Below are 27,993 nucleotides of genomic sequence, written 5' to 3' on the forward strand. Positions count from 1 at the left end.
CGACGGTCAGGAACAGAAGGTCTGATGACAGGTCGGTACAACGGTTGGTACGACGGTCAGTACAACGGTCAGTACGACGGTCTGGAACAGAAGGTCTGATGACAGGTCGGTACGACGGTCAGTAGGACTGTCAGTACAACGGTCAGTACGACGGTCGGGAACAGAAGGTCTGATGATAGGTCAGTGCAACAGTTGGTATGACAAGAACAGAAAGTCTGATGATGGATCGGTACGACGGTCGGTACAACCGGTACAAAAGGTCTGCCTTGCCTCCAGGATACACTCCAGCTCCACCCCTTTACTGTGGGCCTGTTTCAGCACACTCTGGGCCTGGTGCAGCGCGTCTTTCAGGACTTGGCTCTCGGTAGGAAGCATCAGGCCGCTGACCTTCCTGAAGTACGTCTCAGTCAGAATCATGTGAGACTCAAGACCCTGGAAGAACTCCTGGAGGAAGAACACAGAGCTTCAGAGCCACACATCAACTATGATCTCCATCCTCCAGTGGAGCATCAGTAACATCTGGAGCAGCTGGAGCTCCGCCCCCCTCCGGCTGGCTGCTGCGTGACCGAACAGAACCTTGTGCTTGTCCAGGTGCTTCTGGACGTCCTCCACTGAGCCCGCCAGGATCCGCTGGTCGGCGGCCATCTTGTCGTTGGCGGTGTCCACCAGGTCAGTCAGGTCGGTCAGGGCGCGGTCGTACTGCTCCTTCAGCGCCAGGTTCTGGTTCAGCCCACTGCGCCGGCAGCCCACCGTCATCAGCACCTCCTCGTACGAATCCTCCAACACAAAGCTCTCATTGGTCGACTGGGAAATCAGGTCTGTGGCTCCCGCTAACGCTAGGCTAGTGTGTGTGTGTGTGTGTGTGTGTGTGTGTGTGTGTGTGTGTGTGTGTGTGTGTGTGTGTGTGTGTGTGTGTGTGTGTGTGTGTGTGTGTGTGTGTGTGTGTGTGTGTGTTACCTGCAGTTTGAGCAGCTTGTTGCTGGACACCTGATCAGCTGGTAGTGAAGCTCCGCGGCTCTTCAACTCTGTGATTCTCAACTCCAAGTCCTTCAGACTCTCTTCTGCACCGCCGATCACCTGACAACCAGGGAGGAAGAGTGTGTGTGTGTGTGTGTGTGTGTGTGTGTGTGTGTGTGTGTGTGTGTGTGTGTGTGTGTGTGTGTGTGTGTGTGTGTGTGTGTGTGTGTGTGTGTGTGTGTGTGTGTGTGTGTGTACCTCCAGTTGTGTGGGTGCTGCTCGGTCCATGGCTCCAGCTAAGGCCTGCAGTATCTGACATTTGGTTTCAATCAAAGCCGTCTGGAGGAGCTGCAGTTCAGTCTGTGAGATAAGAAGACACTGAAGGTCAACATGAAGGTCAGTTCAGGTCAATCTGAAGGTCAACCTGAAGGTCAGTTCAGGTCAATCTGAAGGTCAACCTGAAGGTCAAACTGAAGGTCAAACTGAAGGTCAGTTCAGGTCAATCTGAAGGTCAACCTGAAGGTCAAACTGAAGGTCAGTTCAGGTCAATCTGAAGGGCAGCCTGAAGGTCAGTTCAGGTCAACCTGAAGGTCAACCTGAAGGTCAGTTCAGGTCAACCTGAAGGTCAACCTGAAGGTCAACCTGAAGGTCAGTTCAGGTCAACCTGAAGGTCATGTCAGGTCATTGTGTGTGATAAAGGAGAGGTGAGAGGAACCTGGTAGGCCGTGAGCTGCTGGGCTCTGGTCCTCATGTGCGCCCCCCTCTGGCCCAGAGCGCGGCCCAGAGCGCCCAGTCGCTCTGTCAGACAGCGCAGGTTGTCCTCCAGCAGGGAGCGCTCTTCCTGTCTCAGTGCTGAGGACGCCGACAGCAGAGCCTTGCTGAGCTCCACCTCCTCCGTCACCTGTCTCACGTCCTCCTCCAGAATCTGCACACGTCACACACCTCCTGAGCTTCTGCTCACTGATTCTCATTCATTCATCTTTACTTCCACTTCCCAACTTGTGAGTGTTAATCTGCATGAGGATTGACTTGTTGGATGAGCTCTTCTACTTACATTACCCCCCCCCCCCCCCCCCCCATGCCTCCTACCTGCTGGGTCTGCAGCTGGGTCTCTGTGTTTTCAAGCAGAAGATCTGGTCCAGAGAAGACGATGTCCTCCACATTGTCCAGCCACGAGGACGTGGACGACACGGCCGAGTAGAGCTGCTGCTCCATCTGCTCCACCCAGATCTCAGCACCGCCAGGCTGCGGGGTGGAGTGGACAGGGTGGAGACAGGGTGGAGGAGACAGGGTGGTGGGGACAGGGTGGAGACAGGAAGGAGGAGACAGGGTGGAGACAGGGTGGAGGGGACAGGATAGAGGAGACAGGGTGGGGGAGCCAGGATGGAAAGGACAGGATGGAGGACACACGGTAGAGGGGACATGATGGAGAGGACAGGGTGGAGAATTGCAGGAATAACTTTCCAGACCAAAATGTTTTCAGAGTTTTCAATAGGAATGCATTGAACTAAATCCAGAACCAGAACCAGAACCAGAACCTGGGTGCTGAGGTCCTCCAACGTCTGCTTGAAGCTGCTGTAGAGGGTCTTCAAGGTGGACTTGTCCTCCTGAGTCTCTCCTGTGAACATCGACCCTGTAGAGTTCACCCTGGAAGTTCTGGAGAAAAGCTGAAAGAAAGAAGCAGTTCAGAATGAAACGACCCGGTGGAGGGTGGAGGGTGGAGGGTGGAGGGTGGAGGGTGGAGGGCCCGCTGGGGGACCCGGCTCCGTACCGGCTGGTCCTGGTCTTGGTCCAGGGTTTTCTGCAGTAGCTGCACTTTAGTCTTCAGCTCCAGCCTCAGACTCTCCCAGCGCTGCCTCATCAGCTGCCGTCCGGCCGGACTCTCCCTCTCCGCCGCCGTCGCCGTCACCAAGGCCTCCGCCGCCGCCGCCGCCGCCACCGGCTCTGAGGAGCTGTGGCGGGACACAAACGGGTTCAGCTGCCGTGGTGGCAGAACTCCGGTCCAGGAGGAGACCTGGTGCCTGAGGTACCTGGTGCTGGTGGGGGAGGCCTGGTGGGTGAGGATCTCCTCCCCCCTGCTGGCCACCAACTGCAACAACTTCTTCTGCTCCGCCAGCTGCTCCTCCAGCTCCTTCAGGAGGAAACAACAGTTCAGACTGGACAGTAAAGGACAGCACCGGTGCTGGACAGTACATGATGGACGTGATGGACGTGATGGACGTGATATATGCGGAGTCACGGAGCTTCAGAATCCCGTCTGGAGGTGGAATGAAGGTCAGCTCAGGGTCAGTCTGGCAGACAGCACAGGACCTGTTCAGTCTCCAGCGTTCAAACACAAACTAAAGGCAGTTTTCCTGAGCAGCTGATGGAGTTTTTAAAACTCTTTTAGCAACTTCAAACACTTTTAGCGACTTCAAGCTAAAAGGTTCACATGCAAAGTACAGGAAGTCCTTTAATTTTGAAGGTCAGGGTTCGTGTGTGTTGTGCTGCGCTGTGTAATACCACTTCTCACCACAAGAGGATGCAGGGTTCTCACTGGAACCAGACAAAACCCTCTTATATTGGGAACATTGGGAACCTCCGGACTGTGAGAAGGGGTGTGTGTGTGTGTGTGTGTGTGTGTGTGTGTGTGTGTGTGTGTGTGTGTGTGTGTGTGGACAGACCCGTTGTCTCTGCAGGCTGTCCTGGTGCTGCTGGGTCCGTGTGGTCCGGGCCTGGGCCAGCCAGTCCTGGACACTGGGACTCTGGGAGAGGCTGGACTCGGAGTCACTGTCCTCCAGGTCCTGCAGAGACCCCTGAGGACCCCCACCCAGTTACCCTCCAGCCAGCACTGTGACGTACAGCAGGACCTGTTCCTGCAGAACCCGAAGCCACTCACCTGGAAGTGAGTGTGTTTGTCCTGCAGCATCCTCTGCAGCTCCAGCAGGGCCCCCTTCAGCGTGCGCAGCCTCCGGGCCAGGACCTGGGCCTGGTCCCGGGTGTCCCTCCGGCCCTCCAGCAGCAGGTTCTCGCTCTGCAGCGACAGCTCGGACAGCGCCAGCACCTTCTCCTCCACCTCCAGCAGCATGTTCTGCAGCAGCAGGAGCAGGGAGGCCAGCTCAAACATGGTGCTGCAGCCCTGCAGCTCAAGCTGCAGGTCCCGGTGCCGGTCCGGGTCCGGGTCTGGGTCTGGGTCCAGGTCCAGGTCCAGGTCCAGGTCCAGGTCCAGGTCCAGGCAGGACGGCACTCATCCCTGGCCCACACGCCTCCGCCTCACCTCCTCTGCTACATGCTACATGCTAATCCCTCAGGCTCCCTGCTGCACTGCTCCCCAGGAGAACCACTCCTCCTGTGCAGAGCAGCATGGCCTCCTCAGACCAGCAGAACCAGGACCAGGACCAGAACCAGGACCAGAACCAGAACCAGAACCAGTGCCGACGGCTCAGCTCACACTGGGTTTTGACGGTGGCTCCCCCTGCACTTGTTTTCTTCAGGAGTTTATCCTGCGCCTCCCGCCTCTCCCTCCCTTGTCTTCAGCACCTATCCTGGTTCAGAGCTGCTGATAATCTGAGCCTCTGAGGCCTGGAGGCTCCGCCCCCCCGCCGCCACACCCCGCCACACGCTCATCTGCATAATCTGCTTAAGGCCGGTGCTGCAGTGGCCTGCAGCTCTCTGACTCCACCGTTTCCCCCCAGGAAGCCCCCAGAGGAGCCACACCTGATCCTCCCCCCCCCCCCCCCCCCCCCCCCCCACTGCCTGCAGCAGCAACAGGAGGAACCAGGACTCAGCAGTCCAGACCTGCTGGTGTTTATTACAACCTGCGGTGACTGTTATAACAACCTCCAGTCTGTGTTTGAGGTGAGGTCATGTGTGTTACTGTCCCCGGTGGCCAGCAGGGGGCGCTCCTACCTGGGAAGCAGCCAGCTGACCCTCGGCGTCCTCCTCCTCCTCCTCTGCAGGTTCCAGGATGGCGGTCACGGCACCGCGGGTTCTGATCAGCCACTGGTCCAGGTCCTGGGCCTGGTCCTGACAGAGCCGCAGGGCCTGTTCCTGACGCCGACCCTCCAGACGCTCACTGGCCCGCTCCTGCAGAGGCCACAGCACGCCGTCAGCACGCCGCCACCCGGGCCAACAGTACAGGGACGGAGCGTGCTCACCTCCAACAGCTGCTCCTTCCCTGAAGCCTTCATGTGGATGGTGGCCATCCGCTCCGCCAGCACGGCGAGCGACGAGCGCATGGCGAGCTGGTCGGCCATGTCAGTGTCCACCGCGTCGGACGCCATGTCGTCTGAGTAGCTGCTCTGCAGCCGGTCGATTTCCTCCTGCGCACACTGGATCTGCTCTGTCAGACCCTGCACACACACACACACACACACACACACACACACACACACACACACACACACACACACACACACACACAACTTTTACATCGATATCACTGCTGAATTAACACGACTTCAATTATATATATATCTATGTTTCACCTGGAGGACTCACCAGGTGTGTTTAGGACTCACCAGGTGTGTTTCACCTGGAGGACTCGGAGGACTCACCAGGTGTGTTTCACCTGGAGGACTCACCAGGTGTGTTTAGGACTCACCAGGTGTGTTTCACCTGGAGGACTCACCAGGTGTGTTTAGGACTCACCAGGTGTGTTTCACCTGTAGGACTCACCCTGTGTGCTCTGATGTGGTCTGGACTGTCCTGGTCCTCCAGCGGTTCACCCAGTCTGCTCTCCAGCGCCTCCATCTGGGAGGAGATGGACTGAAGAGAACCTTGGTAATGCTGCTGCTTCTCCAGAGCCTCGTACAGCGACCTCTGCTTCTCACTGATCTGTCAGTCACACACAACCACATTCTGGTGTTTCAGTGCAACACGCCAGCCTGGATCAACGTGTTTCAGTTGAGTCAGTCGGCTGTGAGTTTCAGGGAAAGCTCATCATGATGACAAATACTGAAGCTCTTCCTCCAACGTACCACGTTCTTCAAGGTTTCCCAGGAGCGCTGCAGGTCGTCCAGGTTGGCCACCGACTCCAGCGTAGGGTCGTAGAGCTGCTGGATGGGAGCTCTGGTGAGGCTCCCTCGTCCCGCCTGGAGCGGCAACCGGCAATCAACACACGTCAACCAGCAATCAACACACATCAACCAGCAATCAACACACGTCAACCAGCAACCAGCAATCAACACACATCATCCAGCAATCAACACACGTCAACCAGCAATCAACACACGTCAACCAGCAATCAACACACGTCAACCAGCAATCAACACACGTCAACCAGCAACCAGCAATCAACACACATCATCCAGCAATCAACACACGTCAACCAGCAACCAGCAATCAACACACATCAACCAGCAATCAACACACGTCAACCAGCAACCAGCAATCAACACACATCATCCAGCAATCAACACACGTCAACCAGCAATCAACACACGTCAACCAGCAATCAACACACGTCAACCGGCAATCAACACACGTCAACCAGCAATCAACACACATCAACCAGCAATCAACACACATCAACCAGCAATCAACACACGTCAACCAGCAATCAACACACATCAACCATCAACCAGCAATCAACACACATCAACCAGCAATCAACACACGTCAACCAGCAATCAACACACGTCAACCAGCAATCAACACATGTCAACCAGCAATCAACACACGTCAACCAACAATCAACACACGTCAACCAACAATCAACACACGTCAACCAGCAATCAACACACGTCAACCAACAATCAACACACGTCAACCAGCAATCAACACACGTCAACCAACAATCAACACACGTCAACCATCAACCAGCAATCAACACACATCAACCAGCAATCAACACATGTCAACCAGCAATCAACACACGTCAACCAGCAATCAACACACATCAACCAGCAACCAGCAATAAACACACATCAACCAGCAATCAACACACATCAACCAGCAACCAGCAATCAACACACGTCAACCAGCAATCAACACACGTCAACCAACAATCAACACACGTCAACCAACAATCAACACACGTCAACCAGCAATCAACACATGTCAACCAGCAATCAACACACGTCAACCAGCAATCAACACACATCAACCAGCAACCAGCAATAAACACACATCAACCAGCAATCAACACACATCAACCAGCAACCAGCAATCAACACACGTCAACCAGCAACCAACACACGTCAACTTTCACATGACAAGTGAAAGTTGATAACTGAGATTATTGATCAGATGAGGATCTCTGGTCTCAAGGCACAATGTTCTAATTTCTGCAATTTATTCAGGTTTGTTAAAAAATATATTTATAACATAGATGTTTATATGAAGTAAAGTAAGATTTTTATTGTATTCTCCAAGACATAAGTGACTTTGTCCTCTTCCTTCTCCTGCCGTCCAGTAAGAGCAGCTGTTTCAACCTGCTGACGGCGTTGGGAGACGGAGCACAGACCTTGGTGACGGAGGTGTCAGGCTGAGTGACGGGAGACGGGGAGCGGCAGGGCGGAGGAGACGACAGCTCGCTGGCGGTCGCTTCCTCCCCGGACTCCTCGGTGACGGGGGACAGCAGCATGTGGCAGCGGCCGGCCGTCACCTGACAGGGCGGCACAGCGGCCGTCAGCAGGGGGTCTGACACTCCACCAATGTGGCGGCGGAGGCTGGGCTCACCGTGACGGCCGGAGCCGAGGACTCGTGCAGGCCCTCCACGTCGCTCACCGCCAGCAGCATGGTGGCGTGCTTGGCCTTCACCGCCAGCATCTTGCACTTGGAGTTCAGGGAGGCGATCTGCTCCTGGTAGCCTTTGATCTTCTGAGCCAGCTCCTGTTGGAAAAGCCTCTGTTCACACCTGGAGCAGCCCTGTTACCTCTGATACCCCTGTTACTGCTGTACCTCATGGTGGAGGATCTGGGCCTGCAGCTCCTGGATGTTGTTGGAGGGGATTGGCCGGTCCTGAATGACGCCATGCGCCTCCTCGATCAGCCCCTGCAAGTCTCTGACCTCCTGCTCGTACTGCTCGTACTGCACCACGGCCTCCTGCACACAGACACAGCTCCCCGTCACTCGTCTTCTTCAGCCGGCACGGGTCCGGGACATGACGTGCCGCAGTGCTACCTGCAGGATGTTGCACTGCTGGATGGCCACGTGCTGCAGCTGGCTGGCGTCCTGCTGCAGACGCAGGGCCGTGCGGCAGATGGCCAGGCTGGGCATCACCTCCTCCGGAACCTGCAGGGCACTTTGACACCGCTGCACCGCCTGGACCTGCTGCTTGAAGCTCTCCATGTCGGCCAGCAGGCGCTGCACAGGAAGCACATGGTGACGGTGTGTGAAGGTGTGTGACAGTGTGTGAAGGTGTGTGAAGGTGTGTGACAGCGTCTCACAGACGTACCTGTCGCTGCTGCAGCTGCTCCTTCAGACTCTGGCCGGCCAGTTCTGGAGACGTCAGCGTGGCCTGGACCTGCTCCAGAGCCACATGCAGAGCCTTCACCTCGTACTCCAGCGCCTCCATACTCTGAACACACCAGGTCACCACAATCATTAACAGTATTCACTCCATGATGGTGGTGAGGTTGAGGAGGATGATGGTCAGGCACCTTGTCAGCGTCCTGGAGGCTCTGCAGTCGGGTCTTGATGCTCTGCTGAAGCTCCTCCGTGTGACGACTCAGCTCACAGACCTGCTGGCTCATCGACTCCACCTGCAGCACCTCCGCCAGAAGCTCCACCTTCTCCGCCATGGACTCCAGATCTCCATGGAGCTCCCGAGACTCCCGCAGGACCGCCTGAACGCCGGGAGGGAAAGAGACGGCAGAGCTGCTCGGTCTCTTCTTCTGGGAACTCAAGACTTCTCTACTTCACCCTTCATGTCTCGCTGCTTCTTTCTCAACACGCCGAGGCTTTAACAGGCTCACAGAGAGGATTTGAACCCTTGACCTTCTTGCTGTGAGGTGAGCGTGCTAACCACTGCTCCACCGTGTGGCTCTGGAACCAACTACTCATCAAATAAGCGTGACAGAATGTGTCCAGAAGGTTATTTGATGAAACGTGGCGAGATTAAAGGATGGTTATCGACATTCAGTTTGGATATTTATGTGATGAATTGAAGCAGCTGATCGTCTGTGGTCGGCACTAATGTGTTCTAATCCCAGTGAAAAGCAGGAGAGTTGATGTAAATGTGGGTCAGAGGGTGACTGAACGGACCTGATACATGCGGATCTGCTCCTGCAGGTGCACCGAGGAGTTCCAGATGATGTTGGCCCTCACCAGGCTCCGGGCCTTCTCCGACCACCGCACGATGAAGTCCAGCATCTCGTTGTACTCGTCCAGGTAGCAGACGGCCTGGAAGGAGACGGGTGTTAAGGCAGGCGGGTGGAGGGGGGGGGCGGGCCGGTGGGACCGGCGGACCCGGAACAGCCCACCTTCTTCAGCCAGTTGTTGCGGCAGTCGGCCAGCCGGGTGGTGTGGTGGTGCGTCTCCGACAGCTTGTTGAGGGCGTCGCTCAGCCGCTTGGCCAGCAGGGGGTTTCTGCGTCCGAAGTCCTGCACGGCGGCGTCCAGCTCCGCCAGGGTCCGACCGCAGGAGTCCAGGTCCTCGAACAGGTTCTGAGGAACCAGAGCGAGGCTCAGGCCTGGTCCCGCAGGAGGACCGACACCCAGCTCAACACTGACCTTGACTTCGTCCTTGGCGTGGTCCACGTCCGGAGACTTCTCCTTGAAGTGACTGGACACGGCTTTAAGCCTCTCTGACAGGTCCTGCATCCTGGAGCTGATCTCCTCCCTGATCTCCCTGGTCTTCTGGTTCTCTCTCTCCTTGGACAGAACCTGAGAGGAGACCACAGCTGAGTTATGACCTGGTGAACAAGTCCTCATTTCATTTCATTTATTTGAATGGGACAGTGCATATGAATGAACAGACTTCCGGTGCTGTAAGTTAGCCGGATTTAGCTCAGACAATAAAGAGGTACATGTGTCTGTCTACTAAAAACACCCCCTAGTGGTCACAGTTTTGCTGACTAAGGAGAAATATTTGAAGTTTTCTCTTGAATGTGGCATGTGGTGCTTCCAGAGAGGGACGTAAGGAGGCAAAGCCACCCAGAGAGGGACGTAAGGAGGCAAAGACACCCAGAGAGGGACGTAAGGAGGCAAAGACACCCAGAGAGGGACGTAAGGAGGCAAAGCCACCCAGAGAGGGACGTAAGGAGGCAAAGCCACCCAGAGAGGGACGTAAGGAGGCAAAGCCACGCAGAGAGGGACGTAAGGAGGCAAAGACACCCAGAGAGGGACGTAAGGAGGCAAAGCCACCCAGAGAGGGACGTAAGGAGGCAAAGCCACGCAGAGAGGGACGTAAGGAGGCAAAGCCACCCAGAGAGGGACGTAAGGAGGCAAAGCCACCCAGAGAGGGACGTAAGGAGGCAAAGACACCCAGAGAGGGACGTAAGGAGGCAAAGCCACCCAGAGAGGGACGTAAGGAGGCAAAGACACCCAGAGAGGGACGTAAGGAGGCAAGGCCACCCAGAGAGGGATGTAAGGAGGCAAGGCGCACCCAGAGAGGGACGTAAGGAGGCAGAGCCACCCAGAGAGGGACGTAAGGAGGCAAAGCCACCCAGAGAGGGACGTAAGGAGGCAAAGCCACCCAGAGAGGGACGTAAGGAGGCAAGGCCACCCAGAGAGGGACGTAAGGAGGCATGGCGCACCCAGAGAGGGACGTAAGGAGGCAGAGCCACCCAGAGAGGGACGTAAGGAGGCAAAGCCACCCAGAGAGGGACGTAAGGAGGCAAAGCCACCCAGAGAGGGACGTAAGGAGGCAAGGCCAGCCAGAGAGGGACGTAAGGAGGCAAGGAGCACCCAGAGAGGGACGTAAGGAGGCAGAGCCACCCAGAGACGGACGTAAGGAGGCAAAGCCACCCAGAGAGGGACGTAAGGAGGCAAGGCGCACCCAGAGAGGGATGTAAGGAGGCAAGGCCACCCAGAGAGGGACGTAAGGAGGCAAAGCCACCCAGAGAGGGACGTAAGGAGGCAAAGCCACCCAGAGAGGGATGTAAGGAGGCAAAGCCACCCAGAGAGGGACGTAAGGAGGCAAAGCCACCCAGAGAGGGACGTAAGGAGGCAAGGCGCACCCAGAGAGGGACGTAAGGAGGCAAGGCCACCCAGAGAGGGACGTAAGGAGGCAAGGCCACCCAGAGAGGAACGTAAGGAGGCAAGGCCACCCAGAGAGGTACGTAAGGAGGCAAGGCCACCCAGAGAAGGACGGAAGGAGGCAAGGCCATCCAGAGAGGGACGTAAGGAGGCAAGGCCACCCAGAGAGGGACGTAAGGAGGCAAAGCCACCCAGAGAGGGACGTAAGGAGGCAAAACCACCCAGAGAGGGACGTAAAGAGGCAAATCCACGCAGAGAGGGACGTAAGGAGGCAAGGCCACCCAGAGAGGGACGTAAGGAGGCAAAGCCACCCAGAGAGAGACGTAAGGAGGCAAAGCCACCCAGAACGCAGTCCCTACAAAGAGTGGTAAAATGTAGGGTTGTGAACGAGCAGCGATGTGACATCATTACAACAATAAAGGATGAAGAACGTAGAATCGCGGCTGCAGGTCATGACAGCGGCTCAACTGGTGTCTGAAGCTGGGAGCTTCCTGTACCTTTCACAGTAAAAGCCGACAGTTCCAGGAGGTTCATTCCAGACTTGTTGAGAGTGACGGAACATTCTAGTGAATTCCACAACAACTACTGGACATTAAAGACACACCATCACACTCATGGTTCTAACAATCCACATCTCACACATTTATCTTCCATTTTAATAATGTGTAGCAATAAAGGAGCTGAGAGCTGCAATGCATTATGGGAGTTTCTGTTTGTGGTGTTTTAAATGTAATTATTGGGGGTTATGTTAGGTTTGTAGTGTTGGTAATGATTGTGTTGTGTTGCTTAGTTCATATAGTTTAGTTTATTAGTAAACATTAGTATTAAGTTAGTATTAAGTTGTCAACCAGCAGTAAAGAAGGTTTTGTGTGTCGTGTCCTCCTGGCAGGGTCTTCCTGTGAGACTGTCAAAATAAAATGTGTGTGTCTCTCTGGGTGTTGTGTTCAGTGTTAAACGGGACCAAATGGCTCTTTGAGCATTAAAGGTTGCCGACCCCTGGACTAGAACAACCCTTGACTGAAAGCACATTCTGTGCAAATGTGAACCTCCGAAACCAAAACTGCACTGGACGACTGTCCTGTTGTCACCTGGTCCTCGATGGCGCCCAGAGCCAGCGAGACCTCGGCGAGCTGCATGGAGATCTCCGAGGGCAGGATGGTGTACAGGTCCAGGTACTTGCTCTGCTGCTGCTCCGCCAGTTTGTCCACGTTCTGACGATACGTCATCACGTCGCCGTGGACGACCTGCAGGTTCAACAAAGCAGAGGAGGTTCACCACTCTCACATTGTGCTCTAATACAAGGACCAGTACCTTTCAGAACAAAAAAAATAGTTGAGTAAAAGTTACTTTTAACAGCTTTCAATTGTTTGATCAATTTCAGGGCTTCAACTCACTTCAGCAGGATAAAATGTCTGGATTCCTCAATATCTAAATGGACGCTGGTGATTAGTTCTCCAGGATCAAGTCAATATAACCAATCAAGAGATGATCTCACTTCTCTTTTGGAAATAAGTAGTAGTTTAGTGACGTAGTACATTCTACTACAGTTACTACTCATCAGCAGTATTAGTAAAGTGCTGCTTCCTGAGGACATGTGGACATTAAGCCAGAGTGAGCAGCACCTCCAGCTCCTGCAGCAGGGAGTCGATGTCGGGGGTGGGGTTGAGGAGCAGCTCTCTGGTCTCCTGGATCCAGGCCTTCACCACACTCAGCTCCTTCTCCACCTCCTCCCGGTCCCGCAGCTCCAGGGCCGCCTGGCTCCGCTTGGTCCGGGACTGAGTCAGGAGGCTGCAGACACACATGTGTTCGTCACCAAGGACTGGTCCTGGACAGGAAGTCCTCGGGACCTCGCGTGTTCACCCGCCCCTCACCCTTCCATCTGGTCCTGGACCGCCCGGATCTCCTTCAGGCTGGGCAGCTCCTCCTGCTCGGTGGTGGGGGACGGAACCTCCACGTCGTGCAGCAGGCTGAGGGCGTACTGCCGCAGCAGCATGAGTGCCGACAGCTCGCGCTCCAGGTCCTGGCTCAGCAGGTCCTGCTGGTCCACCAGAGCCTGCAGGGACGCTTTGGACGCCTTCTCCACCGCGCTGTCTGGGAACCGGGTCTGCAGCTCGTCAGCGACCGTCCGCACCTTCAACATCTGGAACCAACCAGTTCATTTCTCAGGTTCTCTGTTGGTCAACTAGTTGGTCAATCTGTCTGTCCCTACCGTCGGCCCCTACTGTTGGTCCCTACCGTCGGCCCCTACCGTCGGTCCATAACGTCGGTCCCTACTGTCGGTCCGTAAGGTCAGTCCCTACCGTCGGTCCATAATGTCGGTCCGTAATGAGGGTTCCTACCGTCGGCCCCTACCGTCGGTCCATAATGTCGGTCCCTACTGTCGGTCCATAAGTTTGGTCCCTACCGTCGGTCCCTACCGTCGGTCCCTACCGTCGGTCCGTAAAGTCGGTCCGTAACGTTGGTCCGTAAAGTCGGTCCCTACCGTCGGTCCCTACCGTTGGTCCGTAATGTTGGTCCATAAAGTCGGTCCCTACCGTCGGTCCGTAAAGTCGGTCCGTAACGTTGGTCCGTAAAGTCGGTCCCTACCGTTGGTCCGTAATGTTGGTCCATAAAGTCGGTCTCTACCGTCGGTCCCTACCGTCGGTCCCTACCGTCAGTCCGTAATGTTGGTCCGTAACGTCGGTCCCTACCGTCGGTCCCTACCGTCAGTCCGTAATGTTGGTCCGTAAAGTCGGTCCCTACCGTCGGTCCCTACCGTCGGTCCCTACCGTCGGTCCCTACCGTCAGTCCGTAATGTTGGTCCATAAAGTCGGTCCCTACCGTCGGTCCCTACCGTCGGTCCCTACCGTCAGTCCGTAACGTTGGTCCGTAAAGTCGGTCCCTACCGTCGGTCCCTACCGTTGGTCCGTAATGTTGGTCCATAAAGTCGGTCCCTACCGTCGGTCCCTACCGTCGGTCCCTACCGTCGGTCCCTACCGTCAGTCCGTAATGTTGGTCCGTAACGTCGGTCCATAAAGTCGGTCTGTAACGTCGGTCCGTAACTTTGGTCCCTACCGTCGGTCCCTACCGTCGGTCCCTACCGTCGGTCCGTAAAGTCGGTCCGTAACGTTGGTCCGTAAAGTCGGTCCCTACCGTCGGTCCCTACCGTTGGTCCGTAATGTTGGTCCATAAAGTCGGTCCCTACCGTCGGTCCGTAAAGTCGGTCCGTAACGTTGGTCCGTAAAGTCGGTCCCTACCGTTGGTCCGTAATGTTGGTCCATAAAGTCGGTCTCTACCGTCGGTCCCTACCGTCGGTCCCTACCGTCAGTCCGTAATGTTGGTCCGTAACGTCGGTCCCTACCGTCGGTCCCTACCGTCAGTCCGTAATGTTGGTCCGTAACGTCGGTCCCTACCGTCGGTCCCTACCGTCAGTCCGTAATGTTGGTCCGTAAAGTCGGTCCCTACCGTCGGTCCCTACCGTCGGTCCCTACCGTCAGTCCGTAATGTTGGTCCATAAAGTCGGTCCCTACCGTCGGTCCCTACCGTCGGTCCCTACCGTCAGTCCGTAACGTTGGTCCGTAAAGTCGGTCCCTACCGTCGGTCCCTACCGTTGGTCCGTAATGTTGGTCCATAAAGTCGGTCCCTACCGTCGGTCCCTACCGTCGGTCCCTACCGTCGGTCCCTACCGTCAGTCCGTAATGTTGGTCCGTAACGTCGGTCCATAAAGTCGGTCTGTAACGTCGGCCCGTAACTTTGGTCCCTACCATCGGTGCTTACCGTTGGTCCATAATGTCGGTCCCTACAGTCAGTCCGTAACTTTGGTCCCTCACGTCGGTCCCTACCGTCAGTCCCTACCATTGGTCCGTAACTTCGGTCTGTAAAGTCGGTCCGTAACGTCAGTCTGTAACGTCGTCCCCTACTCTTGGTCCATACCGTCGGTCCGCACCGCCGGTCCATACCTTCTCTCTGAAGGTCCTCCACTCCTGCGCCGTGTCCTCCAGGACTCTCTCCTGACCTCGGGCGACGCTGCGGAGTCGCGTCCAGCGCTGCCACACGGTGGTCATGGAGCGGCTGATGGTCGCCTTGCTGGCGTCGCTGCCGATCAGCTCCAGCTGAGCAGCCTGCTCCTCCAGACCGCTCAGCTTCTCTTGGAAACCGTTGACCAGCGACACCAGAGACTGAAACAGGAGAAACACTGTTTACTCTAGAGTCGAAGTTTTAAAGTGACACCAGCACTCAGGTTCAGGGATTATTTTAAAACACCACGGAGACACATGGACGTCATTAGATATAGAATTCATAGAAGATGATAAACTGAAGCTGGAGATAAACTGGTGTCATGATCAGTGACTGATAATAATCCAAATCGTTGAAAGGATTTCTCAATAAAACCAGAAAAAAAAGATTGAATGTGTGTGTGTGTGTGTGTGTTACCCGGTGACTGCACAGCTTCTCCTCTGCCTCCTGATTGGTCGCAGCCTTCGCAGTAGAAAACTCAGTCAGTTTCTTTTCAGCTTCGTTCATCAGCTCGATGACGGTTTGTCTTGTTTCCTGGTACGACTTCCACTGAGACACACAGCTAGGGGGACAGAGGGACTACTGAGACCTGCACCACTGAGACCTGTAGACCTGGTTCACACCTCTGATCATGTGTGTGTGTGTGTGTGTGTGTGTGTGTGTGTGTGTGTGTGTGTGTGTGTGTGTGTGTGTGTGTGTACCTGTGCAGCACGTCCTGGTGGCACTGCAGCTGGTCTCGGACCTCGGCCCCCCGCTGCTGCGCCGACTCCAGGCTGAGCTTCAGCTGCTCCCTGGCTGTGGGGTTGACCAGGCTCTCCAGCTGCGGCAGCAGCGTCTGCAGCTCCTCCAGGTGCAGCAGGAACTCCTGCTCCGTGGCCATGATGTCGGCCTGCTGGCGGAGGCACTCCTCGTAGTTCTCCACGTCCACGCCCAGGCTGGCCTGCTGCAGGAAGGACACGGCGTCCTCCAGCCACTCGCACGCCGACTGCATCCTGAAGTGGTACTTCTGGCACAACACCAGCGCCTCCTCCAGGGTGATCTGCAGAACCAGAGACCGGAGCACATCTCGATGGTGTCCACGACTATAGAACTATAGAATTATAGAAGAACTACACAACTATAGAACTCCAGAATTATAGAGGAACTATAGAACTATAGAATTATAGAAGAACTATAGAAGAATTATAGAACTGTAGAATAACTCTAGAACTATAGCAGAACTATAGAAGAACTCTAGAACTATAGCACAACTATAGCACAACTATAGCAGAACTCTAGAACTATAGCACAACTATAGAAGAACTCTAGAACTATAGCACAACTATAGCACAACTATAGCAGAACTATAGCAGAACTATAGAAGAACTCTAGAACTATAGCACAACTATAGCACAACTATAGCACAACTATAGCAGAACTCTAGAACTATAGCACAACTATAGAAGAACTCTAAAACTATAGCAGAACTATAGCAGAACTATTGCAGAACTATAGCAGAACTATAGCAGAACTCTAGAACTATAGCAGAACTCCAGCAGAACTCTAGCAGAACTCTAGAACTATAGCACAACTATAGCAGAACTCTAGAACTATAGCAGAACTCTAGAACTATAGCACAACTATAGCAGAACTCTAGAACTATAGCAGAACTCTAGCAGAACTCTAGCTGAACTCCAGCAGAACTCCAGCAGAACTCTAGCAGAACTCTAGAACTCTAGCTGAACTCTAGCTGAACTCCAGCAGAACTCTAGCAGAACTCTAGCAGAACTCTAGAACTATAGCACAACTATAGCAGAACTCTAGAACTATAGAAGAACTCTAGAACTCTAGCAGAACTCTAGGAGAACTATAGAAGAACTCTAGAACTCTAGCAGAACTCTAGCAGAACTATAGAAGAACTCTAGAACTCTGGCAGAACTCTAGAACTCTAGCAGAACTCTAGCAGAACTGTAGCAGAACTGTAGAAGTACAGCAGAACCTCAGCAGAACCTCCGGCGGTCCCACCTGTTTGGAGCTGAGGGCCTTCTGGACGTCGGCCTGCAGCCGGGCCATCTCCTCCAGGCTGGTGTCCAGGTGGACGGGCACCAGCTGGTTGGCGCTGCTGTACTCCAGCTTCTCCCGGCTGCTCAGAGCAGCGACGATCCTCAGCCTGGACTGAACCTCCTCCTGCATGATCTGCTGCTTCCTGATCTCCTCCTGCACCTTCTCCACCCGGACGTCCACGATGACGGCGCAGCCCAGCTCGTCCCGGACCTGCTGCAGCCAGTCCAGCGTCCGCTTCATCTCCGTCTCGAAGTCTTTGCTCTGGACGAAGCGGGTCTCGCACTCTTCGATCAGCTCGCCGACGGCGACCTGCAGCGAGCGCAGCTCGTCCTGCCACAGCAGCACCTGGTCCTTGGAGGCGTCGTGTGCCGCTCGGTCCACACGGGGAGCCAGCGAGTCCATCTGCTCCATGAGCCTGGACAAGTGAGAGTTGGCGCTCTGCAGACTTCCCGCCAGAGCGTGGTAGTTCTTCAGCCTCTCCTCCGCCGACTGCGTCTCCGCGTTGACTTTCACCAGCTGCTCCTTGGTGGCCTTCAGCTGGGAGTCCACCTGCATGGCCATGGCTTTGTGGTCCTCGAAGGACTCCAAGGTTTCATCCAGGTGCTCCACCTTCTGCTCCACCAGCCTCTTCAGCCCGTTGTACAGGCTCACCAGCTGGCTCATCTCCTCGGGCCTCCACGGCTGGCCCGTGCTCCGGAAGCCTTCCTTCTTCTGGTTGAGCTCGCTGACGGCCAGGCCCAGGTTCCCCAGGTCCGTCTGGATGGCCTTGTAGTCGCTCTGCAGGCTGACCACTTCCTCCGTCTGCAGGCCGACGGGCTGCATGCCCAAAGTGTTGAACTGCTCCTCCAGCTCCTTCAGGGCTCGGTGGGTGACGTCGATGAAGGAGGTGTACTCGTTCCTGGCGAAGATGGCCTGCTGGATTTTCTCCTGCTTCTCTCTGGCGAGCGCCAAGATGCCGTTGTACTGCTGGGGGAGGGTGTTGAGCTTCTCGTCCAGGTAGCAGTGGTCCACCTCGTTCAGGGTGGGCAGGACCTCCTGCCCCGCCCTCTGCACGATCAGCAGGAGGTTCTCGTACTCGATGGCCTGCTCGATGATCTGCTCGTACTTGAAGAGCTGAGCCTCCAGCTCAGCGTCTCCAACCATCAGGTTGATTTCCGGGAAGGTGACGATGTCGGCCTGCTTCAACCACAGACAGATTTTCTCCAGGTCGGTCTTGAAGTACTTCCTGGAGACCAGCACTTTCTCCAGCTCCTGCAGCTTCTGGCCGCACCTGTGCAGCGTCTTGTCGAAGATGTTCTGTAACTCCTGCAACTTGGTGAGGATCTCGTTCCTCTCGTCTTCGCTGGCGGCCCTCATCAGGTCGCGGCCCTGAGACCACAGCGAGGCCAGCTCGCTCTGGTAGGCCTTCAGGCTGCTCTGGACGTTCCTGCAGGTCCGGACCTGCTTGGCCAGGTCGTCGGGGAGCAGGGCCACGTACTCCTCCGCCTGGGCCTTCTTCTCGTTCTGCTGGACCCAGGAGATGGACTGATTCACCGCCAGCAGGAACTGGGTCCTCTCGGTGAAGGCCTTGCTCAGGTGCTTCCTGCGCTGCACGACTTTCACGCTCAGGTTCTCCACCTCGGACTGCGTGTCGGAGATCATCTGCTGCAGCTGGTGGCGCTCGCTGAGGCCGAGCCGAGCCAGCACGCGGTCGGCGTCGGCCATGGCCTGAGACAGCAGCAGCTGCTTGGCCTCCAGCTCGCTGCAGATGCTCAGGTGGTCGAACAGGAAGCTCTGGGCCAGCTCTGGAGGGGGGCTCATCTTCATGGCCTCCGACAGGGCGGGCTGCTGCTCCTCCGCCCAGTCCCGGGCCTCCCGCAGCCGGGCCTCCACCTGGCCCATGTCTTCCAGGGTCACCACCGAGTCCTGGATCTTCCTCTCGATCAGACTTTGCATCTGCGCCCATCGCTGCTCGAAGTGGCTGATCTGCTCCTTCACCAGCTCCTTGTCGTCCAGGTTCAGCTGCTGGATGACCTTCTGCTTCTGCTCCTTCAGGTCCTCCAGGGCTCCTTTCTGTTCGTCCACAGTCACCGCCAGTCTCCGGAGCGCTTCCAGATGCTGAGACGAGCTTTCGGCATCCGTCCTGCGGCCAAGAGACAAAATCATGACAACATGTGAAGCACAGCCACACTTCATGGCGAACCACAGTGTGTCTGAAGGCTCCAGTCAAAGTACTGGATGTGTCCCACGTTTGGGGCGGAGCTGAGGACGGACCTGGCCAGACTGTCCCACTCTCTGGACACCTGCTCGAACAGCAGCTCCACGGCGGCGATGCAGCGGTGGTAGTCCTGGGCTCTGTGCAGGTCGTCTGCTCGCTGGCCCTGCAGCCGCTGGGCCTGGTGGCACAGGTCCAGCCACCAGTGGCTCAGACGGTCCAGCTCGGCCAGCTCCGGAGAGTCCTGGCCCCCCGTCAGCCTGCTCACCGTCTCCGTCATCTTGGTCAGGACGCTTTGTTTGGACTGGAGCTGCTGACCACATTCCTGAGGGAACAACATGTCTGTGAATTCTTCACAGTTCAAGACAGAAATGGAGAATTACAGCCTAAAACCTGGAGTGTGAACAGAATGAGGGGTTACGGTTCTTCAGCCTGGTTTGACTGAGAACACTGTGACTTGGTGAATCTGCTAACACCTCAGCGGCTAATTTGACGGAAACTCATTTTACGTCTCGTCGTTTCACTCATCATGCACAGGTTGTCTTTGTCGGACAGAAGCGGTCCCTGCCCACCTTGGCCTGGGCCAGCATGTTCTGAGCGATCTTGGTCTCCAGCTCCGCGGGTCTCCTGGAGAGGCTGAGCAGCTGCTGCTCCGTGTCCTGGAACAGGCTGCTCAGCTCCTGCTTCTGCTCCTTGACCTCCCTCCAGCCCTCCGACAGGACCTGGGACCTGGACATGCGCTCCTCGATCTGCAGCACAACGCTCACAGCATCAGAACAGCCTGTTTCTGGAGCAAACAACTGAACACTGTTGGCAAAACCACTTCCAAATAGCAAATATCAAAACTAAACAGAAACGTTATTTTTTAATGCTGAATTATGTTACTTTTAAAACGAGCTGCAAGAGGTGAAGTTGAACGTTACTGGACCTTTATTTAAATAAAAACATGTTTTGTTCTGAAATTAATCGAGTGGATTGGAAGTGGATCGGAGGAGGGTTGAAGTGGATCAGAGGGTTGAAGTGGATCGGAGGAGGGTTGAAGTGGATCGGAGGAGGGTTGAAGTGGATCAGAGGGTTGAAGTGGATCGGAGGAGGGTTGAAGTGGATCGGAGGGGGGTTGAAGTGGATCAGAGGAGGGTTGAAGTGGATCGGAGGAGGGTTGAAGTGGATCGGAGGGGGGTTGAAGTGGATCGGAGGGGGGTTGAAGTGGATCGGAGGGTTGAAGTGGATCGGAGGAGGGTTGAAGTGGATCGGAGGAGGGTTGAAGTGGATCAGAGGAGGGTTGAAGTGGATCGGAGGAGGGTTGAAGTGGATCGGAGGGGGGTTGAAGTGGATCGGAGGGGGGTTGAAGTGGATCGGAGGGTTGAAGTGGATCAGAGGGTTGAAGTGGATCGGAGGAGGGTTGAAGTGGATCGGAGGAGGGTTGAAGTGGATCGGAGGGGGGTTGAAGTGGATCGGAGGGGGGTTGAAGTGGATCGGAGGGTTGAAGTGGATCAGAGGGTTGAAGTGGATCGGAGGAGGGTTGAAGTGGATCGGAGGAGGGTTGAAGTGGATCGGAGGGTTGAAGTGGATCGGAGGAGGGTTGAAGTGGATCGGAGGGTTGAAGTGGATCGGAGGGTTGAAGTGGATCGGAGGAGGGTTGAAGTGGATCAGAGGGTTGAAGTGGATCAGAGGGTTGAAGTGGATCGGAGGAGGGTTGAAGTGGATCGGAGGAGGGTTGAAGTGGATCGGAGGAGGGTTGAAGTGGATCGGAGGGTTGAAGTGGATCGGAGGGTTGAAGTGGATCGGAGGAGGGTTGAAGTGGATCGGAGGAGGGTTGAAGTGGATCAGAGGGTTGAAGTGGATCGGAGGAGGGTTGAAGTGGATCAGAGGGTTGAAGTGGATCAGAGGGTTGAAGTGGATCAGAGGGTTGAAGTGGATCTGAGGAGGGTTGAAGTGGATCGGAGGAGGGTTGAAGTGGATCGGAGGAGGTTGAAGTGGATCGGAGGAGGGTTGAAGTGGATCGGAGGGGGGTTGAAGTGTTACGTACGGTGAGTTTGACCTGCTGGACCTCGGCTGCCGTCACTCTCACTGCGTCGTCAGAGAGGTCGCAGACGGAGCAGACCAGGTCCAGGTAGGTGCTGGCCTGTTCCTGCAGGGCTCTGTAGTGCTTCACCTGAGTGCAGAGCAGCCAATCAGAAACCGACAGGGGACATACTGACCGACACCAGGCCGGAAGAGAGGAGCCCCTCAGAAACCTGTTTGAGTGCTTCCTGCAGACCGGACGGTCCCTGGTCGTGGAGCTCCTCCTGGACCGTACAGAGCCAGGCCTGGCACTGCTGCAGCGTGTCCTGGTGGTTGACGTGTTTCTGCAGCTCCCGGTCCAGACTCTGGTAGACCTGTAGAGGCACGGCCGTCACAAGCGTCACACCACGGGGACGCCAGGTGTGGACGTTTCTTCTGGTCACTCACGCGCTGGGCGGTGCTGCAGATGGCAGAGTAACTGTCTCTGGCCCCCTGCTGGTGGGCCTGGACCTGCTGGCTGATCTTGGCCTGGACCTGGTCTGTGCAGCTGGAGACCAGACCCTCCCCCTTCTGCTTCAGGCTGTTGAGACGTTCCTGGAAACCGGCGATTTCCTCCATGATGGCCTGAAAACCACAAGAACCAAACAGTGTGAGCGAGAAGGAGCGTGTGTGTGTGTGTGTGTGTGTGTGTGTGTGTGTGTGTGTGTGTGTGTGTGTGTGTGTGTGTGTGTGTGTGTGTGTGTGTGTACGCATTGGCCACCTTGTGTCTGGCGAGCTGCTGCGTGGCCGTCTCCATACTGCTGGTCTGCATGGGGTCAGAGGTCACCAGCCGACTGGACATGTGCAGCAGCCACTTCTCCACCTCCTGCAGCTCGCTGTTGTAAACCTCGTGTTCCTTCAGCCACTCCACCAGGCTGCACACCTGCGTCTGCACACACACACACACACACACACACACACACACACACACACACACACACACACACACACACACACACACACACACACACACACAGAAACCTCAAACCTGCTTCAGACATCAGAATGGAAGCTCGTGTTTTGATTCTCCACTGCAGAGCTTCTGAAGAGTAGTGATGAAGAGGATGGTGTTCTAGTGATGAAGAGGATGATGTTCTAGTGATGAAGAGTGTGATGTTCTAGTGATGAAGAGGATGATGTTCTAGTGATGAAGAGGATGGTGTTCTAGTGATGAAGAGGATGGTGTTCTAGTGATGAAGAGGATGGTGTTCTAGTGATGAAGAGGATGATGTTCTAGTGATGAAGAGTGTGATGTTCTAGTGATGAAGAGGATGATGTTCTAGTGATGAAGAGGATGGTGTTCTAGTGATGAAGAGGATGGTGTTCTAGTGATGAAGAGGATGGTGTTCTAGTGATGAAGAGGATGGTGTTCTAGTGATGAAGAGGATGATGTTCTAGTGATGAAGAGTGTGATGTTCTAGTGATGAAGAGGATGATGTTCTAGTGATGAAGAGGATGATGTTCTAGTGATGAAGAGGATGGTGTTCTAGTGATGAAGAGGATGGTGTTCTAGTGATGAAGAGGATGATGTTCTAGTGATGAAGAGGATGGTGTTCTAGTGATGAAGAGGATGGTGTTCTAGTGATGAAGAGGATGGTGTTCTAGTGATGAAGAGGATGGTGTTCTAGTGATGAAGAGGATGATGTTCTAGTGATGAAGAGTGTGATGTTCTAGTGATGAAGAGGATGATGTTCTAGTGATGAAGAGGATGGTGTTCTAGTGATGAAGAGGATGGTGTTCTAGTGATGAAGAGGATGGTGTTCTAGTGATGAAGAGTGTGATGTTCTAGTGATGAAGAGGATGATGTTCTAGTGATGAAGAGTATGATGTTCTAGTGATGAAGCGTATGATGTTCTAGTGATGAAGAGGATGGTGTTCTAGTGATGAAGAGGATGGTGTTCTCGTGATGAAGAGGATGGTGTTCTAGTGATGAAGAGTGAGATGTTCTAGTGATGAAGAGTGAGATGTTCTAGTGATGAAGAGTGTGATGTTCTAGTGATGAAGAGGATGGTGTTCTAGTGATGAAGAGGATGGTGTTCTAGTAGTGATGAAGAGTGTGATGTTCTAGTGATGAAGAGGATGATGTTCTAGTAGTGATGAAGAGTATGATGTTATAGTGATGAAGCGTACGATGCTCTAGTGATGAAGAGGATGGTGTTCTAGTGATGAAGAGGATGGTGTTCTAGTGATGAAGTGTACGATGCTCTAGTGATGAAGAGGATGGTGTTCTAGTGATGAAGAGTGTGATGTTCTAGTGATGAAGAGGAGGGTGTTCTAGTGATGAAGAGGATGGTGTTCTAGTGATGAAGAGGATGGTGTTCTAGTAGTGATGAAGAGGATGGTGTTCTAGTGATGAAGAGGATGGTGTTCTAGTAGTGATGAAGAGGATGGTGTTCTAGTGATGAAGAGGATGGTGTTCTAGTGATGAAGAGGATGGTGTTCTAGTGATGAAGAGGATGGTGTTCTAGTGATGAAGAGGATGGTGTTCTAGTGATGAAGAGTACCTGGGCGGCCTCACACAGCTCCTGGTAGTCGTCCTGCAGCCTCCTCATGTTGCCGTGGACGACGGGGTCGTTGACAGACTCCAGCAGAGCTTCTCCTTTCTCGATGACGGACTTTACTGCTGAGTCATGAGCCTGAACCGTCTGCAGGATGGTCTGCACACAGAGAGCAGGTACTCCTACTGCTTAGTTACTTCCTGCAGGGATTACTCCTACTGCAGGATGGTCTGCACACAGAGAGCAGGTACTCCTACTGCTTAGTTACTTCCTGCAGGGATTACCTTATACCCAGTCGCTCAGAGTAGTGGATTACCTTTTTCTTGGTTACTGCCCTGTAGTGGTTACTGGGAGTAGTGGATTACCTGTACCCAGTGGATTACCTTGTACCCAGTTACTGGGAGTAGTGGATTACCCTGTACCCCGTGTATTACCTGGTACCCAGTTACTGGGAGTAGTGTATTACCTGGTACCCAGTGACTGGGAGTAGTGATTACCCTGTACCCAGTGTATTACCTGGTACCCAGTGACTGGGAGTAGTGGATTACCTTGTACTTGGCGAGCTGGGCCTTCTTCTGGTACAGCTCGGCCTTGGGCTCCAGCCCGGCCTCCAGCAGGGCCTTGGTCTCCTGCAGCCACTGGGCCTGGTTCTTGTACTTGTCCAGGAAGTCCTTGGCGAGCGCGATGCGTTTCTCCAGCGAGCTGAGCTCCGAGCGCAGCGCCGCCTTCAGCTCCTCCAGCTGGAACATCTGCACCTCCACCTCCTCCTTCAGCTGCTCCGCCTCCGCCTCCTCCACAAACAACATGGCCGCCTCCGTCTTCTCCCTCAGCGTCTTCAGCAGAGCGTGGCCCGTCTCCATGTCGGCCTGGAGAGCCTGGAGGGGGAGGGAGGGGGGGGGGGGGGGGGGGGAGGGAGGGAGGGAGGAGGGAGGGGGGGATGATGGAGGGAGGGAGGGAGGGAGGGAAGGAGGGATGGGGGAGGGAGGGAGGGAGGGAGGGAAGGAGGGATTGGGGAGGGAGGGAGGGAGGGAGGGAAGGATGATGGAGGGAGGGAGGGAAGGAGGGATGATGGAGGGAGGGAGGGAGGGAAGAAGGGATGATGGAGGGAGGGAGGGAAGGAGGGATGATGGAGGGAGGGAGGAGGGAGGGAAGGAGGGAGGGATGATGGAGGGGAGGGATGATGGAGGGAGGGAGGGACAATGGAGGGAGGGAGGGGGGAGGGAAGGAAGGATGAATAGTACATGATAAATACAGTATATATGAAAACAGAATAAAGTTTTAGTGTGATATTAATAGTAAAGCTGTCCTGTGACTCTTCAAAATAAAAGAAGAGTCGTACACAGAAATACTCTCAGTTTCGATAAATCGCTCTGAACTGATGAGACTGATTTCTGACCACAACGTCAAAACAACAATGACGATGAGAATAACGAGATTCCTTTTAATTACCAGACCAGTTCAAACACGCAATGAAGGAAATGTTTCAAATTTAAAATCTTAAACAGAAAAATAGAAAGAAAAATAAAACATTTGCTTCATTTGCTCAACAACAACAAGTTGTGACATAATTAGCTGATGGAGTGGTGGAGTGACAGAGTGATGTAGTGATGTAGTGGTGGAGTGACGGAGTGATGTAGTGGTGGAGTGACGGAGTGATGTAGTTGATGTAGTGACGTAGTGGTGGAGTGACGCAGTGATGTAGTGACGTAGTGGTGGAGTGACGGAGTGAAGGAGTGACGTAGTGGTGGAGTGGTGGAGTGACGGAGTGATGTAGTGATGTAGTGACGTAGTGGTGGAGTGACGGAGTGACGGAGTGATGTAGTGGTGGAGTGATGTAGTGATGTAGTGGTGGAGTGACGGAGTGATGTAGTGATGTAGTGGTGGAGTGACGGAGTGACGGAGTGATGTAGTGATGTAGTGGTGGAGTGACGGAGTGACGGAGTGATTGTAGTGATGTAGTGACGTAGTGGTGGAGTGACGGAGTGATGTAGTGACGTAGTGGTGGAGTGACGGAGTGAAGGAGTGACGTAGTGGTGGAGTGGTGGAGTGACGGAGTGATGTAGTGACGTAGTGGTGGAGTGACATAGTGACAGAATAATGTAGTGACGTAGTGATGGAGTGACATAGTGACGGAGTGACATAGTGACGTAGTGACATAGTGACATAGTGACATAGTGACCTGGTGACGTAGTGACGTAGTGACAGAGTGATGTAGTGATGGAGTGACGTAGTGACGGAGTGGCGGAGTGACGGAGTCACTTACTGACAGAATAATGTAGTGACGTAGTGGTGGAGTGACAGAGTGATGGAGTGACGTAGTGGCAGAATGATGTAGTGACGTAGTGACGTAGTGACGGAGTGGTCGAGTGGCGGAGTGATGGAGTGACGTAGTGACATAGTGACAGTGTGATGGAGTGATGGAGTGATGGAGTGACGTAGTGACAGAATGATGTAGTGACAGAGTGGCGGAGTGACGGAGTGATGGAGTGACGTAGTGACCTGGTGACGTGGTGATGTAGTGACGCAGTGATGGAGTGACGTAGTGACGTAGTGACATAGTGACGTAGTGACAGAGTGACGTAGTGACAGTAACGTAGTGACGTGGTGACGTAGTGACGTAATGAAGTAGTGGCAGTGACGTAGTGACAGAGTGACAGAGTCACGTAGTGACAGTGATGTAGTGACAGTAATGTGGTGACGTGGTGACGTAGTGACAGAGTGACGTAGTGACAGTGACGTGGTGACGTAGTGACGTAGTGACATAGTGACAGAGTGACGTAGTGACGTAGTGACGTAGTGACGTGGTGACGTGGTGACGTGGTGACGTAGTGACGTAATGACGTAGTGGCAGTGACGTAGTGACAGAGTGACGTAGTGACAGTAACGTGGTGACGTGGTGACGTAGTGACATAGTGACAGAGTGACGTAGTGACAGAGTGACAGAGTGACGTAGTGACAGTGACGTAGTGACAGTAACGTGGTGACGTTGGTGACGTAGTGACAGAGTGACGTAGTGACGTGGTGGCATAGTGACAGTGACGTAGTGACAGTAACGTGGTGACGTAGTAACATAGTGACATAGTGACATAGTGACAGAGTGACGTAGTGACAGAGTGACGTAGTGACGTGGTGGCATAGTGACAGTGACGTAGTGACGTAGTGACAGAGTGACGTAGTGACGTAATGACGTAGTGGCAGTGATGTAGTGACATAGTGACAGAGTGACGTGGTGACGTAGTGATGTAGTGACGTAGTGACATAGTGACAGAGTGACGTAGTGACGTAGTGATGTAGTGATGTAGTGACGTAGTGACAGAGTGACAGAGTGACAGAGTGACGTAGTGACATAGTGACAGAGTGACGTAGTGACGTAGTGATGTAGTGACGTAGTGACAGAGTGATGTAGTGACGTGGTGACGTAGTGACGTAGTAGCTGCTCCTACCTCCAGCTTCTTCAGCTTCCTCTCCATCACCAGTCGCTCCACCACAGCCTCACTGAGCGTCACAGTGCTGAAGCTGCTCTGCGTCGCCTGCAGCCAGTCGGAGAAGGAGGAGGAAACAGTCTGCGCCTCCTCGATGGACGACACCTCCTCCTGCAGCTGCTTGATGGTCTCCTGCACAACAACTACCATCAGAACTACACAACCATAGGAACAGCACAACTACCATCAGAACTACACAACCATAGGAACAGCACAACTACCATCACAACAACACAACTACCATCAGAACTACACAATCATAGGAACAACACAACTATCATCACAACTACACAACTTCACAACAACACAACTACCATCAGAACAACACAACTACCATCACAACAACACAACCACATAACTACACAACAACACAACTATCATCACAACAACACAACCATCACAACAACACAACTACCATCAGAACTACACAACTACACTACCATCAGAACAACACAACTACCATCACAACAACACAACTACCAGAACAACACAACCACCAGAACAACACAACCATCAGAACAACACAACCATTGGAACAATACAACCATAGAAACAACACAACCATCACAACAACACAACCATTGTAACAATACAACAATAGAAACAACACAACCATCACAACAACACAACCATTGGAACAATACAACCATATAAACAAC

The 27,993-nt window shown here is 54.2% G+C and overlaps 1 protein-coding gene across 1 annotated transcript in view; it reads right to left on the reverse strand.

Moving 5' to 3' along the window:
* syne1b (spectrin repeat containing, nuclear envelope 1b) overlaps window positions 1-27,993 on the reverse strand; it is a gene marked incomplete at its 5' end in the record, with an annotated part of 131,929 nt that overhangs the window by 40,504 nt on the left and 63,432 nt on the right. Inside the window, 39 exon segments of the mRNA XM_080513104.1 lie at window positions 271-444; window positions 577-777; window positions 958-1,077; window positions 1,216-1,317; window positions 1,673-1,882; window positions 2,047-2,202; window positions 2,496-2,624; window positions 2,729-2,909; window positions 2,988-3,088; window positions 3,621-3,752; window positions 3,836-4,027; window positions 4,846-5,022; window positions 5,094-5,288; window positions 5,614-5,772; window positions 5,916-6,029; window positions 7,403-7,543; window positions 7,618-7,770; window positions 7,840-7,983; window positions 8,062-8,244; window positions 8,336-8,458; window positions 8,541-8,726; window positions 9,145-9,282; window positions 9,363-9,764; window positions 12,167-12,322; window positions 12,701-12,866; window positions 12,950-13,218; window positions 15,017-15,235; window positions 15,492-15,636; window positions 15,776-16,113; window positions 17,079-19,239; window positions 19,371-19,636; window positions 19,884-20,060; window positions 21,341-21,466; window positions 21,549-21,689; window positions 21,763-21,939; window positions 22,076-22,243; window positions 23,859-24,011; window positions 24,401-24,727; window positions 27,296-27,466. Of these exon segments, the coding sequence (XP_080369230.1) occupies window positions 271-444; window positions 577-777; window positions 958-1,077; window positions 1,216-1,317; window positions 1,673-1,882; window positions 2,047-2,202; window positions 2,496-2,624; window positions 2,729-2,909; window positions 2,988-3,088; window positions 3,621-3,752; window positions 3,836-4,027; window positions 4,846-5,022; window positions 5,094-5,288; window positions 5,614-5,772; window positions 5,916-6,029; window positions 7,403-7,543; window positions 7,618-7,770; window positions 7,840-7,983; window positions 8,062-8,244; window positions 8,336-8,458; window positions 8,541-8,726; window positions 9,145-9,282; window positions 9,363-9,764; window positions 12,167-12,322; window positions 12,701-12,866; window positions 12,950-13,218; window positions 15,017-15,235; window positions 15,492-15,636; window positions 15,776-16,113; window positions 17,079-19,239; window positions 19,371-19,636; window positions 19,884-20,060; window positions 21,341-21,466; window positions 21,549-21,689; window positions 21,763-21,939; window positions 22,076-22,243; window positions 23,859-24,011; window positions 24,401-24,727; window positions 27,296-27,466 (8,973 nt within the window).

Source organism: Blennius ocellaris (genome assembly GCF_963422515.1).
Source record: "Blennius ocellaris genome assembly, chromosome: 17".
Taxonomy (NCBI): domain Eukaryota; kingdom Metazoa; phylum Chordata; class Actinopteri; order Blenniiformes; family Blenniidae; genus Blennius; species Blennius ocellaris.